The 15636-nt window shown below is 44.6% G+C and overlaps 1 protein-coding gene and 1 pseudogene across 1 annotated transcript; one reads left to right on the top strand and one right to left on the bottom strand.

The window, feature by feature from the left end:
• Window positions 1–1695: 1695 nt before the first annotated feature.
• On the bottom strand, window positions 1696–7248 carry CD8A (CD8a molecule). Its single transcript, XM_006902021.1, has 6 exons — window positions 7032–7248; window positions 6457–6804; window positions 5730–5837; window positions 5460–5570; window positions 4969–4999; window positions 1696–1747 (listed from the first exon to the last, which is right to left on the bottom strand). The coding sequence occupies exons 1-6, from the start codon at window positions 7246–7248 to the stop codon at window positions 1696–1698; spliced, it is 867 nt and encodes a 288-aa protein (XP_006902083.1).
• Window positions 7249–14563: 7315 nt separating this feature from the next.
• Window positions 14564–15633, top strand: LOC102866727 (annotated as a pseudogene).
• The last annotated feature ends 3 nt before the right edge of the window (window positions 15634–15636 follow it).

The raw sequence follows: 15636 nt of genomic DNA, 5'->3' as shown, positions 1-15636 counted from the left end.
AGACCGGTCCTTCGAGAGGGACATCATGCTTGGGAGGGTGGAGGGACGGCGCAGGAGAGGAAGGCCCTCTATGAGGTGGATTGATTTAGTGACTGGGATAATTGGGATGGGAATGTCGGAGACAGTGTGATCGGCACAGGACAGAGTGGAGTTTAGGGGTGTTGTACATAGGGTCGCTATGAGTCGCAGGCGACTCGACGGCACATAACAACAAACAACAATATAAAACTCTATGACTATAACAATGTACATATTATAAGTCATAAAATTACTTCGATTTGAGATACAAGCACCTCATTCTGAGACAAAAGCCTCTAGGACAGAGAGAGAGAGAGAGAGAGAGAAAGAATACCAGAAGAATTTCTGTGTTTCATTGACTAGGCAAATGTATTTGACTGTGTGGATCACATCAAATTGTGGCTAACCTTGAGGAAAATGAATCCGAGAACACCTGATTGTATTTATGCAAAACTTATACTTGGACCAGGAAGCAATCCTCAGAACAGAGCAAGGAAACATGGCAAGGTTCAATATCAGAAAAGGTGTGCATCAGAGATGCATCTTGTTTCCACACCTTTTCAATCTGTATGCAGAACAGATCATTTGGGAAGCTGGGCTTTATGAGGAGGAATGTTGCATCAGGATTGAGGAAGACTCATCAACAATCTATGTGATGCAAATGACACAACCTTGCTTGCTGAAACTGAGGAGGACCTGAAGTGCTTGCTGTAGAAGGTCAAAAACTGTAATTTTCAATATGGATTGAAGTTCAACATCAAGAAGACAAAGATTCACCACTGGGCCAATTTTCCCATGACAGAAGAAGAGATTGAGGTTGTTAATTACAGCTTGGTTGGCTCCATCATCAACACTCTTGGCAACAGCAGTCAAGAAATCAAAAGATGACTTGCATTGAGAAAATCTGCTGTCATGAAATGCAATGATGTCAGTCTAGAGAGAAAGGCGTGCCTAATCCAGGCCAGGGTCTTCATAACTACTTGCTATGCACCAGATAGCTGGACAATGACTAAGCATGACAGAAGAAGAATCAATACTTTTAGTTGTGATTCTGGAGAAGAATTCTGAACATACCATGGACCCCCAAGGAAGTAAACTGGTTTTTCTTGGAGAAGGTGAAACCAAGTTTCTCCTTGGAGGCTAGGATTTTGAAGCTCCTTCTCACATACTTTTAGTATGTGGCCTGGAGGGACTGATCCTTGGAGAAGGACATTATGCACAAGTCTGACAATACAGCTTTTGTGGTAGCTTTGATCGTCCCTTTCCAATATAACATGAAGAAGAAGGTGGTTTCAGGATAGGAGGAAGACTCATTCAACAACCTGTGTTATGCAGAAGACACCACCTTACTTGCTGGAAATGAAGAGGATTTGAAGCATTTCTTGAAGATCAAGGACTATAGCCTTCAGTATGAATTATACGTCAATATAAATAAAACAAAAATCCTCACAATTAGACCAGTAAACAACATTATGATGAAAGAAAAAAAAATCAGTGATGCTGTGAAGGATTTCTTTTTACTTGGATCCACAATCAACACTCACTGAAAAAAAAATAGCATCAGGAATGAATACAGAAGAAAGGTTAGGAAACTGGAAGTGAAGGGCTGTTGCTTGTCTTCATGAGGAGAGATTGCGAGCTGAAGTTTGGTGGTAGCTGCAGCACAAGGTATCCATGCTAGACATACCTCTCAGAAGTGTTGGGCTTGCCTCCCTGTCTGACCTGGGGCCTGAAAGAGAGTTAAGTAACATGAGTATAGCAAGAGTTGCTTCAGTGTAATATTTGTTCATGACTAGTGCCTTTGCCAGAATGTTAACCCAGTCAGCTGAGCTTCTCAGAACACTAACCAACTTCAGTTGGAGTCAAGATAGTGAAGCAGGCAAGCAAACTCATCAGTTGATTGATCTGATTCTCAACCCTCCACATCACCAGCCTCACAGGCTCTTGGGGAAGATGTCATAAACCACCACCACAATCAGTCAGACAGAGCAGCTTTCTCTAGAAGTCTAGACAACCCAAACTTGGTGTTACACTAAAATTAGTACTATTTTAACAGTGGGTCCTGCTAATAAGATTATTTCATTGTGAGTGTCACATTGTGAGTGTCACATTGTGAGTGTCATGTCTATACATAGCATCCTTCTAAAACCTCTGTGCAGTGGCTAAACAGCCCACAGTCCTCGTGGAATGTAGTAACTCAATTGTGCAGACTCTTCTAGCTTGGGCTTCATGGCAGAATTTTATTTTCAGTCAATTATTTACTTACAAACAAGAGTTTTCATTAAGAGATTATTTTCCTCCAAAACCTCTTGTCTGAGTATACATTAACAGACAGACAGATAAAGAAAGTATGATACTTCATACAATGGTGCACTAAACAATAATAAATTAATCTAAAGAGGCTGTATAACATAGATGAATCTAGAGGATCTTATGCTATGTGAAAAAAATCAGTTACAAAAAGACAAATACTGCATAAGATCATACTCTAAAAAGCTAAAGAAAGGTTTACACACAGGTAGAATAAGTTTTGGATGATTATGGGGAGGGAAGGGAAGTGGCAGAGGGTAAGAATTAGTAAATAAGTAATACATGCCTCTAATACGTGGGTTGACACAGTGATTATAACAATGCAAGCATACTAGAAGACCATGAGGATGGTGTAGGACAGGGCAAGTTTCAGATCAGTTGTTCAAAGGGTTATTATGAATCCTGGATTGGTGTCCAACAACAACAACCACAAGAAAGATTTGTGATGAAAAAGGCATAGCCAGTAAAAGGAGGATCAGTACAATACTACCAAATAAAAGGAAGATACAAAGAAGTACAGAAAGATGAACAGAAAATCATCCTGACAGGGAGGCAGTAGGTGAAGTATGATTACACTATAGGCATTAATGTTATAGAACAAAATACATATTAACAGTTGAATGACAAATGTGTTTTGCAATTATTCACTCAAACCACAATAAATACACTGAAAGGAAAAAAAAATCTTCAGATTCTACAAATGTTGGGGTTAGGGGAAGAAGGAAAAATATTCTTTTTTATTTCTAAAGATACTTTATCTGTATGAATATCATCTGCTATAGATGCTTAGCAAAGTCATTACATTTCCTTTGTCAAGAAGAATCATGCAAAGGACATTGAACTTTGATCCATTTAGAGAAATACTAGAGAAATAAATACTAAGGAGTGTGAAATGCAAAGCAGAGGCAAACATTTTTAAATAATTTTACCTACGGAGAGGAACTAGTGAATCAGGTTGGCCCTGAGCCTCTCTGACCTGCTACTAGAATTTAAGAAAAAACTCATTACTGAAGAGATGGAACCAATTCATAGCTAACCTTCCAAGCTAGTTTTGGGGAGGCTGTTTATCTCATGGAGGTGGTTGCCCATCTTTTTCTCCTGTGGCCACTTGTGTATTCAAATCAGCAGAGGGTTGGGTTGGCAACTAACTCCCTATCCCCCGCCAGGGGAACAAAGTTCCCCTACCCTACTCCATTGCTCCAGAAAGGAGCCAGTGCTTCAGATGACAGTGGTAGCCTGCTGTTTGCTGGCAGTGTGGTATAGTTGTGAGCACTTCACTTAATGTTCGAAACCTTAGTTTTTTCCTCCACAAAACAGCAACTTCTGTACCAACCAAAAAAAATTGTTTAAACTATGAAATGTAAATTTATGTAAAACAAATAACTAATTACATAGGCCTTTTCACCTGACAACTCTGTGTAATGCATCTCTGTCTTCTTGAACATTCTCTGAGATGGGAGCACAGGCGATTGCAGAGTATGTCCCCCAACACAGTGCTGGCATTTGAGCAGGGGTTGAGTGTTATCACAGGGCAAAGGAGAAAGCTTCCCTTATAAAAGCATTTCCAAATGACCAAGGGTTGAATTGGGTAGAATGGATATTTGAGCTACTAGACACTTAATTGCCCCTACCTCAGACCCTCATTCCCATTCCTTTTCTTTCAGTCCTTGTTAGTAGATCAATATTATGCTTTAACACGGGGAATATGGAAGCTAAGGTCCTAATTTGTTTGTTTCAGGTAATAAAAGTTTGGCTGTCCCTCAATAAACCAGATCAACCAAATGGGGGGGGGTGAGGGGGGAAGAAAGGTTTTTGTATGAAAACAAAAACCACACGGAAGGATTCAGATGAGAAAGAACTCAAATTGGTAGCAACTTGGGGCAGTCAGGATAGGTTCATGCAGATAGGTTTTTGGTGACAGGTTGAAGAGAGTAGAGATCTTCTAAAATCAGTAGATTTCTCCACACCACCAGCTCTCTCTACTAGCTGTACCAAGGCTCCATTCTCCTCAAAGGTTCCGGCTATATTGTCAACCTCCTAACTCTGTTTAGGGACTATGTACTTTCTCTGACTTCCTTGCAGCCCTGGGTGGTTGCCCTTTGGGAAGTCTAGTTTTTCTGGAAGCCCAGATCACCTAATAAAATAGTTTCTTTTTTGTTAAGTATTATGCAGTCCACAGGACTCATAGTGACACTGTGAACAACAAATTTGAAATCTACCCCATCCTGTGCCATCCTTGCCCATTTCTTCACTGCCACCCCCCCCCCTTGTTTTTGTCATGGAACAGTCAATGCAATAAACTGGGTGTAGGTGGTTTAGGGAGCTGTAAGGATGTGAAAGGGGGTTTATAACTTGCATGGTTGTGTTGTTGTTGTTTTTCAAAACAGTATAACTGCACTGCCAACTTCAAGGCGGGTCCATGGGAGGGGGAGGAGCAGGCTCCTGCTGTGCTAGGTACCATCTCTGAAAACCCTTCTGGTCAGCTATAAGCTGGGTCAACTCAACGGCAATAAACAATAATAACCACTATATAAAGGTAGACCAAGCATTCACTTAGTTACCATTTTCAGCTTCTGCTTTACTTAGAAAAGAAATATCAGTCCTAGAAAAGCTTAGCATTTAAAAACAAAATACATTTACCTCGGACATTTGCAAACACGTCTTCGGTTTCCTAGATGGGGGCGGGGAGAAGAGAAAAGGAAAGAAATTACCTCTCCTACTCGTTCATAGCCTTCAAATAAGGTTTTTTCCTTCTCTTTTCTTATTTTTTGGGGGACTCTAACTTCTGAGAGCCCAGGCGAGGGCGTCCTTGCCATCTTCTAGAGAGTGCATCTTTTAGGAATTGCAGCTGCAGGTGTGGATGAACTGGAGCGTCAGCCGCCTACTTCTGGGGCCCATCTCCAGTCGTAGGGTCACCTAGCCTTCTCCCGGGGCCGCCCCCTGCCCGAGATCTGGCGGGATACTAGAGGCCTCTAAATCCCGGCCAAGAGGGGAAAGCAGAATAAGAAGAGCTACCAGGCCTTTACTCCAAGAAGCAGGTTCCATGGCCCGAGGTCCCAGAAAGAGCTACCCGTCCGCTGCCAAGGCCACCCTGTAAGGCCCACGGGACGCACCCCGAGGTGCGCACTCACTGTGGTTGTAGACGACAATAATGACCAGGGACAGGAGAAGGACCGCACACGTGCCGGCCAGGGGAGCCCAGATGTAGAGGTCACAGGTGAAATCAAGTCCTATTGCTTCCACTGACGGCAAGGAGACGCTTACATTGAGACCAGGCCAGCCTCCCTCAGCCCATCCGGCCCCTGCGCCCTGGAGACCCCACTCCCGCCTAGGGCCACTTCCCTGCCCCCGGCCCAGGGCGAAACGTCCCTGCGGAGCTCTCCCAGTCTCTCCCCGCTCACCTGCGCCTCCCGAGGGGGGCCAGCAATCTTTGGGGTGCGGAGACTGTGACTTCGACCCATTAGTGGGCGCTGGTGTCGGTGAGCGCGGTGGTCTCGTGGTAGGCTTCTCTGCCGGAGCGACAGAGCTCGGTTTGGGTCAGGTTACGACGTGGACCTTCTCACGATTTTGGGCACCCCCACCCAAGTGCTGGACCCCGCTGACTCGCACTCAGTTCCCAGAGCGGAGGTAGGGAGGACCGGCCAGGGGGTCGTGGATGCGCACCCTGCTCCAAGAGAGGAGGCAGGGAGGACTGGGCGAAGTAGAGGGGGTGTGGATGCTCACCCTGCTCGGGAAAAGGAGGCAGGGAGGAGGGGGCAGCGGGTAGGGGTGGTGCCGGACAAGGCGAGGGTCTGTGCTGACTCCTTCTCTGTCACCCTCTTGGTTGGATGTCTCTGGCTGGGCACCCAGAACCAACGCCTGAGGCTCCTTTGAAGGCATGCCCACAAGCTCAAGCTGGTGGCCATTGGCCGCTGACCAGCAAAAGGAGCGCGGCGCACCCAGGATTCCAGCCAGGGACCCCTATGCCCCCCAGTCGCCCCTCCACATAAAAATCCCTCCTGTCTCTATGCAGAGCGTCCAGCCCCAGCTTATTATTGTATGTGAAATGGAAGCGTGAACAAAGCGACGGCAGAGAGCCCTGCTGGTGGGGTGCACACCCCTCCCTGCTCCCCGCTCCCTGCGGCCCACCTGGGAGGAACACCGGCACGAAGGGGCTGAAGTGCATCACGGAGTTGCTGGTGACCGAGCAGAAGTAGTGGCCCTGGTCCTCGTCGCGGAATTTCCGCACCGTGAGCTTGTAGGTATTCGAGCCCAACGTGTTGGCCGAGAAGTGCTCGCCCTCCTGATGCTTGCGGTAGTTCGAGGTGTATGCGAGGAAGGTGGGGGGTCCACCATGCCGTTGCATCAGCCACGAGCACCCCGAGCTCGGATTGGTCAGCAGCACCTCGCACTGCAGCTCCACGGTCTGGTCCAGGGCCCCCTCCACCTTCGTCGGGGACATCCGGAAGGCCTTAGACCCCTGGGACGTGGTGGCATCTGTAGGGGTGGAAGCGAATTGAGTCGCTTGCAAAGTGCTTTCGAGCTCGCCCTCCCCTTGTCCTGGGCGCACTGGCGTCCGGTGTCCCGTGGGGATGACTCCTTGGCTGACCTCGGGGCGCCTCCGAGGTCATAAACGACCCAGGAAGAGATAGCCCATCTTTCTCCCAGGGAGGTGGTGGATTTGAACCACCTTTGGGTTGCCAGCCCAGAGGCCACAAACTCACTAGGCAGAATGGCCAGCGGCAGGAGCAGGGCGGTTACTGGGAACAGGGCGGTCACTGGCCGGGCCATGGTGCGCCTAGCGCGGAGCTCTGAGTCCAGGAGGAGCATGCCCGGGTGGGGCGGGGCACGCCCTTGGGCCAGACGCCCAAATGCGCTCGCAGAGGATGTGATGTCACTCACGCCCCAACCTAGAGTGGCCCTCTTTTCTGTGGTTCTCATCCTTCAGCGTGAGAGGCCTGGAGCCGTGGATTAGTGGTGGTCCAGGCAAATTTGCCTGAGGGTAGCTGAGAACCGGGGGCTTGAGGACGAGGAACAGGACTTGAGACTAAACCATTCGCCATTCAGTCTCATGTGCCTCATAGCGACCCCAGGACAACTGCTCTGTGGGGTTTCCAAGGCTCGAGGTCTCTAGAGGAGCTGTCTTCCCTGGCTTTCTGCGGCAGAGCGGCTCCTAGCTTTAAACTGCCTGCCTTTAAGTCAGCAGCTCAGTGCTTGAGCATCGGACCACCAGACTCCTCTGGGCTTGAGAATAGCCCTTGAGTATGGTTTAGAAATGCCTCTCTCATGGGAGTGACTGAGAGATCAAAGGAAACACTGGCAGTAAAGGGCTCACAGCTGGTGGGAGAAGGGTGTGTCCATTTCCTTTGACACTTGATCTGCTCCTGGGTGTCTCACTGCTGCTTTCTGTGCAAAATGGGCATTGCAAGCTGAGAAAGAAGACACTTCTTTGGAATCTGGGCAGTCACCTTTACCAGGATTTTCATTGGGCAGGTGTGGTGGGAGGAGAAGCCGCAGGTGGGCTGTCAGTCCTCTGCTGTCCACACCTTTAAGGGCCCTCTCCCAGACCCTAACTCTTGAATCACACAGCCTCCTCCCTCCTCAGGCATTGCAATAAGTCACTCTGCTTCACATATTCTCCCAAAGGGCATCTGGCCCCTGACCTAGCTTCAGGCTCTTGTGACTCTGCCTTTACCCTTAACATACTTGGGGAGCTTTATGCGCTTCTGCAAGGAATCTCTGTGCTGGGCCTCTCTGGTTCCTGGCCTTTGCTCTTGCTGTTTCCCTTTGCCTGCAATGTTCTCTGTTAAAGGTCCCCTTTGTCTAGTGTGGACTTAATTTGTCTCTGTAGTCTCAGCTCTGGATGCTCAGCCAGAACACCCATGTCTTCTGGGTGAGTACTTACTTGAATTTCTTTTTTTACCTGTTCCTACTCCGAAAACGCAAAGTCTCGTGGTCTGGAGCTTCTGCTCTTTCTCTTTTTGAATCCTGCAGCGAGTGCAGTTGCTGTTGCTAGTGGCGTTATCTGTTCCATGAGTCTGTCTGCTGTTAAGGACATCCCCAGATGCACAGTGTGGACTGAGCTGAGGTCCCTGAGCTGGCCTCTCCTCACAGGGTCCAGATAGGAATGTTGGGTAAATATTTCCATTGCTCTGATTCCAATGCCCTTCTTCTTCAAAATACGCAAGCTGCAAATATGAACTATTTAAAAATGTTTTAAAATTGACTGACAGAAGTGATATGTTCTCAAAAACTTTTGATTACAGAAAAATACAGAGAAAGGCCTCTATCTTTCTCTCCTCATGTTGATTCACTTTCCAGAGAAAACCATAGTTATAATTGAGTGGGGCTTTCAAACTTTGTCGTTAGATGGCATCAAGTCAAATATGATTCATAGTGACTCTATGAACAAACTACAACTTGTAGTAACCCTATAAACAACAGATCTAAACTGTGCTCTATCCTTAGATATTACCAGTGCTCAAACAGATGCTTATGTATTGCTTTCTGTAGTTGATTTTGTGCTCTGAATCCAAAGTTTTGCAACTGACTTTTTTCACTGTACAGTAGAAGAAAACTTAGCACACATAAACCTTCATTCTTTTACTACTTTATATTTTTGTTTTGAGATATACATATAATTTAATTCTATTGCTGTTGTGAAATACATAGCAAAACACATACCAATTCAACAGTTTCTACACATGCAATTCAATGACACTGATTACATTGATGATTGTGCAAACAATTGTACCATCCTTTTCTGAATTGTTTCTCCCATTAACATAAATATACTGCTCTTTAATCATCCTTCTGGTCTTCTAAGTTGCTGTTGTCAACTTGATCCCATATAGTAGGCCTTGAAAGAGTACACTACTCAAAGCAAACATTCTTTACCAGCTTAGCTAAACTATTATTTGAGTTTAAGAAGACTTCAGGGGATATTTGTGGTTCAAAGCTTTAAAGATTATCTTATGATAATAATTGCAGGCCTTCATACAGTCTCCATGGATCCAGAAAAATCTGGATTCTATGTAAATTCTAAATTCTGTTCTGCATTTCCCTACTTTTGATCAGGATTCTTCCATCAACACATTTGTCAAAATGTTCAATAATGCTTGCTGTGCACATCCATACCGACAAAGGAAGCAGCCACTCATGGAGATGAGACATTTCGTATCTGTCTTCTCTCCTCCTTTTCCTGACTCTTGTTCCTTTGCTGCACCAGGCAGAGACTAGTTATTCCACCTTACATGACCGCTGATCCCCATTCTTTTAAATGGGTGTGTTTTGTATCTTGTTTTTTATTTAATTCTCCCGTTAGTGGACATTTAGAAAGTTTCTCATTTTATTAGTATTTCCAGAGTGGCTGCAGAAGATGCAGTGCACCTCTCTGAGAATTTGTGCATTGTCCATGCTGTATTTTCAAATGGAAGAAGAGGAAGGCTAGAGAAGGACCTCTATAGTGATGGTTATGACTCCCTGCCATCAAATAAGTGTGTACGTGTGTTTGTATGTTTCCTATCTAGTAACTTGCATAAATGAGGGAACAAGGAAACAACCAAGCAGGCAGCGAGCTAGCACTATCACTTTAAATACTAACAGTTTCCCATTTTGTGTTGTTTCTGTTTCCACTTGTAGGTTGTTGTTATGTGTTGTCAAGTCATGACCAACTAATAAATAAGCCTCCAATTGGTTTTTAGAGCCTGTAACTTGCGCATTATGAGTTTGTCCATCTTTCTATCTTGGAGCAACTTGTGGATTTGAACTACCACCAGAGCTCTCAGAGGAGGAGAAAGGTCAAATGGAGGCTGATAGAGAGTATGGTTAGATACAACAGGACACCTTGTCCAGTAGCAGAAGCATAGGAGGTCAGGGAACACCAGATCTCATAGTACCATACTGGTTGGGCTCTGGAGTGGAATGTTTGAAGACATAATTCCCTATCTCAGTCTCCAGGAAGTGTCAGTGACTCAAGGGCCTTCCAGCCTTGTGTCTAATTTGTCAGCTATGGGAAGGGGGTGATGTGTAGCCCCTTTGTGTAGAGTGTCACAGGGGTTAGGTGGAGAGAATGCCAAGGTGACATGTGAAAGCCACCAAGGAGGGCTTGTGACCCCAATTATATTTTTCACAGAATGTAGTGGATTTTCATTGTAACCACAATGACATCCGCCCTGAAGCAACAGGAGAGCAGATGCACTTGCACAAGTCCTGGAGATATGTGCTCACAGTAGGCTCAGGTGTGCAGGGACTGGGCCCAGGCTGGCCATCTGCTGCCAGAAGAGCTCCTGGACCCCACACTGCTTCACACACAGGAAGGCCAAAGACATGGGGACATTTGGTGCTCCATCAAGCAAGGGCCTTACTTTAAAAAAAAAAGTAGACTGAGATAGGGTAATATAGTAATGCGGTTTCCTGATTAATTTAAACAAGTCTTCAGTCTATAACATCCGGTGGAATCAGCTTCACAGAAATGGATTTTGTTTGTTTATTTTGGAAGAGGAGATTATTTCCCTCAGGTTGTTAGTTGTTTAGTTTTTTATATCATAAAAATTATCTTAATTGATTATAATTAGAAATATACTAAAAATGCTTAGTTGGGAGGAAATTAAATTACACTCACTTCTAATCTGGTCCTGACTTTCAGTGCTTTTTCTACAAGCTCATTCATATAATGCAACTGTGATTCCCAGGAGAACTCTGATGTTGCTAGGATGCCCTACTCTCTGGTCCTTTGTACCACAGCTCCTCCTCCATTACCTCCCCTGCTTGTTTTCATCATTCCTGTTTGCTCAGCACCGCTCAGATCTGTTGTAGCCTGCTCATTTCCACCTCAGTGCTTCTATACAAGCTGTCTTCTCAGCCTGGAATGTTCTTATCTCTAACCTTCCTTTTCCTTAGGACTAACCTCAAGCATCCCCTTCTTTTGAAACTCAACTTCTACCTAATCTCATATCTGTCTCATTGCATATCCCTGTAGGGGAGCCTCACTCTGCACATCCATGGCTTATTTGCCTGTATTGACTGCCTACTAGGTCCTTGCATTCTAAATAAGGAAAACTTGCTTTATTTATTTTTATACCATCGTGCCTAACATAGGGATTAGTGTATACTTGATCTTCAAGAAATATTTGTTAAATAAAATTTAATGAAGACAAAATAAGCTTGAAAGAGATCAGAGTAAACTGGGAAGTTTTGCCATTTCCAGAATAAACCTATTTGTTCTTTAGTAGTCCATGGTATATTCAATACTCTTCAGCACCACAACTCAAAAACATCAATCCTTCTTTCATCCTTAGTCATTGTTCAGCTCTGATGCATAGCAAGTAATTGCAAAGGACATGGCCTGGACTTGGTCTGGACACCTTAGTCTCTAGTCTAACATTATTGCTCTTCAGTCCTCTGGAGAGGTCCCTGACAGTAGATTTTCCCAATACAATTCAGCATTCAGTGAAGAGTGTGCAAATGCCGTGCTTTGAAATACTACCTTTCATGACAGGGGACAAGCCTGGGTTCCTGCCCTGCATGGACAGCCACACTTGCTTGTCAGGGAAAACATGCAGCTTACTGTGATGTTGGAGTCCTATTGGTGAGGAGCTACACTACCAATCTGAAGGCTCATGGTTGAATCCACCACTTTCTCAATGGGAGCAAGATGGGCCATTTCCTTCCATGTGAGTTACTGACTAAAAACCCACTGGAAGGTTAGCTAGGGGTCAATTCCAACTTGATGATACAGAAAAATAACAAAAAGAAGAATGTTTGCCAGGTTTCAGTAGAACTTCCACAAAGCTTCCACAAGAAAAATGGAAAATGAAGGCCTGGCGATATTGTTGTTTCATATCTTCCAGTTGTTTATGACTTCTAGTGACCCTGTATACAACCGCTCTGAACTCTGCTCTGTCTTAAATCAGCTTCATTGTCTCTGTCCCCATTATACCTATCCCCATTACCCCAGTCACTGAGTCAATCAATCACATCCAGGGTCTTCCTCTCTTGCACTGTCCCTCCATCCTCCCAAGCATGATGTCCCTCTCCAATGACTGGTTGCTCCTTACAACATGCCCAAAGAATGTTAAACACGACTTCAAAATCCTTGCCTCCAAGGAGCAATCTGTTTTTGCCGTCTCCAGTATGAACCTATTTATTCTCTTCTTAGTGGTCCATGGTATATTCAGTACTCTTCAGCACCGCAACTCAAAAATATCAATTCTTCTTCTTTCATCCTTAGTCAGTTCTGAAGCATAGCAAGTAATTGCGAAGGGCATGGCCTGGACTTGGTCTAGACACCTTAGTCTCTAGACTAACATCATTGCTCTTTAGTCCTCTGGGGAGGTCCCTGACAGTAGATTTTCCCCAATACAATTAGCTTTTGATTTCCTGGCTTCTGGGACCAAGAGTACTGATTGTGGGGCTAAGCAAGCTGAAGCTGTTAAAAATCTCAATCTCTTTACTCTCATGATGCTGCCAATAGGCCCAGTGGTGAGAACCTTTGTTTTCTTGATGCTAAGCTTCAATCCATATTGAAGGCTGTAGTCCCTGACGTTCTGGAGCAAGCACTGCAGGTTCTCCTCAGTTTCAGCAAGCAAGATTGTGTCATTATCATAATTCAGGTTGTTGATGAGTCTTTCTCCAATCCTGATGCCACATTTCTCCTCATAGACCCCTACCTCCTAAGTAATCTGTTCTGCATATTGATTGAAAAGTTATGGAGATAGTATGCATCCCTGCCATGAAGCCAAAGCAAAGGGAAAAAATCAAGAAGTTAAGGAGCTGAACAAATTTCAAAGGTTAGCACGGGAAGACAAAACAAAATACAATAAAATGTGCAAAGAGTTGGAGTTGGAAAATTAAAGGGATGAATTCAGCATTTCTTAAGCTGAAGGAACTGAAGAAAATATTCAAGCCTTGAGTTGTTGTTGTAATGTGCCATCGAGTCACTTGTGACTCATAGCAATCATGTACAACAGTACTAAATCCTGCTCTATCATTCTTTCATTGTTATGCAATCCCCACCCCCACGCCCAATCCACTTTACTATGCAGCTCTTATGCTGCACTCTTGTCATGTAAATAATACCTAATCATATATCCCTTTTAAACAGTTCTCTCCCTTGTTTTAATGCAGTATACATTATTTATCACCTCTTGCTTCGTTCCCCCCAATTTTTTGGATCTATATTCATGGGATTTCTACCAACTTTTACAGTCGGAGATCGCTAGAACGTGCAATCAATATGTTGTTGTTGTTGTTGTTATGTGTCGTCGAGTCGTTTGCGACTCATAGCGACCCTATGTACAACAGCCCTAAACTCTGCTCTATCCTGTGCCAACCGCACTGCCTCTGGCACACCCATCCCAATCACCCCAGTCACTGAATCAATAAAAATAATAGGTGACTGGAATGCAAAAGATGGGAACAGAGAAGAATCAATAGTTGGAAAACAGGGACTCAGTGACAGAAATGAAGCTGGAGTTAGAATGATTGAATTTTGCACAATCAATGACCTATTCATTGCAAAGACTTTTTATAAGAAACATAAATGTAACAGGCACTTCACCGAAGACGACATTCAGATGGCTAACAAGCACATGAAGAAATGCTCAAAATCCCTAGCACTAAAAGAGATGCAAATTAAAACAACTATGAGATATCATCTCACCCCAGTCAAAATAGCAAAATTTAACAGAACAGCAAGCAACAAATGCTGGAGAGATTGTGGAGAAAATGGAACCCTTATTCACTGTTGGTAGGAGTGTAAAATGGTGCAACCCCTATGGAAAGCGGTATGGAGCTTTCTCAAAAAGTTGCAAATAGAGATACCATTTGACCCAGCAATTCCACTACTGGGAATATACACCGAAGAGACCATAACTGACATCCAAGCAGATATATGCACAGCCATGTTTATTGCAGCTTTGTTCACAATAGCAAAGAGTTGGAAACAACCTAAGTGCCCATCAACAAATGAATGGATAGAGAAGCTGTGGTATATTCGCACAAAGGAATACTATCTGCATTGAAAAACAAGGAATTCATGCAATACTATTCAAAATGGTTGACTCTGGAGAACATTCTGCTAAGTGAAGTATCCCAGTCACAAAAGGACAAATATTGCATGGTGCCACTGTTGTAGAACGGGACTGACCTTGGGGTTGGGGAGAGACTGAGTAAGATGGGTTCAATAATGTATACTGCACTGAAACAGAGGAGGGAGAAAACTGTTTAAAAGAGATATGTAGACTGCTGGTGCACCATGGCGGAAGCTGAGGAGCAGGAAGCCATGTCCCTTGAAGAGTCTACTGACGAGTCTGAGGAAGAAGAGAGTGAAGAGGAACCCAAACTGAAGTATGAAAGGCTTTCCAGTGGCATAACTGAAATTCTTCAGAAGGATGCAGCCAGCTGCATGACAGTGCATGACAAGTTTTTGGCACTGGGCACACATTATGGCAAGGTTTACTTACTTGATGTCCAGGGGAATATCACTCAGAAGTTTGATGTAAGTTCTGTGAAGATAAATCAGATCAGCCTTGATGAAAGTGGAGAACACATGGGCGTGTGTTCAGAGGATGGCAAGGTCCAAGTATTTGGACTATATACTTTGGAAGAATTTCATGAGACTTTTGACTGTCCCATTAAAATCATTGCTATGCACCCACAGTTTGTGAAATACAGTTGTAAGCAGTTTGTGACTGGAGGGAAGAAGTTGCTGCTGTTTGAACGGTCTTGGATGAACAGATGGAAGTCTTCTGTTCTGCGTGAAGGGGAAGGAAATATACGAAGCGTGAAGTGGCGAGGCCACTTGATTGCCTGGGCCAACAACATGGTTGTGAAGATTTTTGACATCACCTCAAAGCAGATAATCACCAATGTGCCCCGAGATGATATAAGTCTTCGCCCAGATATGTACCCCTGCAGCCTCTGCTGGAAGGACGATGTGACACTGATTATCAGCTGGGGGGCTTCTATCAAGATATGCTCAGTGAAGGAACGGCATGCCAATGAAATGAGAGACTTACCGAGTCGCTATGTTGAAATAGTGTCTCAGTTTGAAACTGAATTCTACATCAGCGGACTTGCACCTCTCTGTGATCAGCTTGTTGTGCTTTCCTACGTAAAGGAGGTTTCAGAAAAAACGGAAAGAGAATACTGTGCCAGACCTAGATTGGATATTATCCAGCCTCTTCCTGAGACTTGTGAAGAGATCTCTTCTGATGTTCTGTCAGAGGTTTTCAGGAGAATGAATGTAGAGATTATCATTTAGAGTACTCCGAAGGCGAATCACTCTTTTACATCGTGAGCCCAAGAGACATTGTTGTAGCCAAGGAA

The sequence above is a fragment of the Elephantulus edwardii genome, unplaced genomic scaffold, assembly GCF_000299155.1.
Source record: "Elephantulus edwardii isolate Elephantulus edwardi_28Jun2011 unplaced genomic scaffold, EleEdw1.0 scaffold00357, whole genome shotgun sequence".
Taxonomy (NCBI): Eukaryota; Metazoa; Chordata; class Mammalia; order Macroscelidea; family Macroscelididae; genus Elephantulus; species Elephantulus edwardii.
Note: the sequence above shows the minus strand (reverse complement) of the source record. Positions and strands in the feature narration are given on the sequence as shown.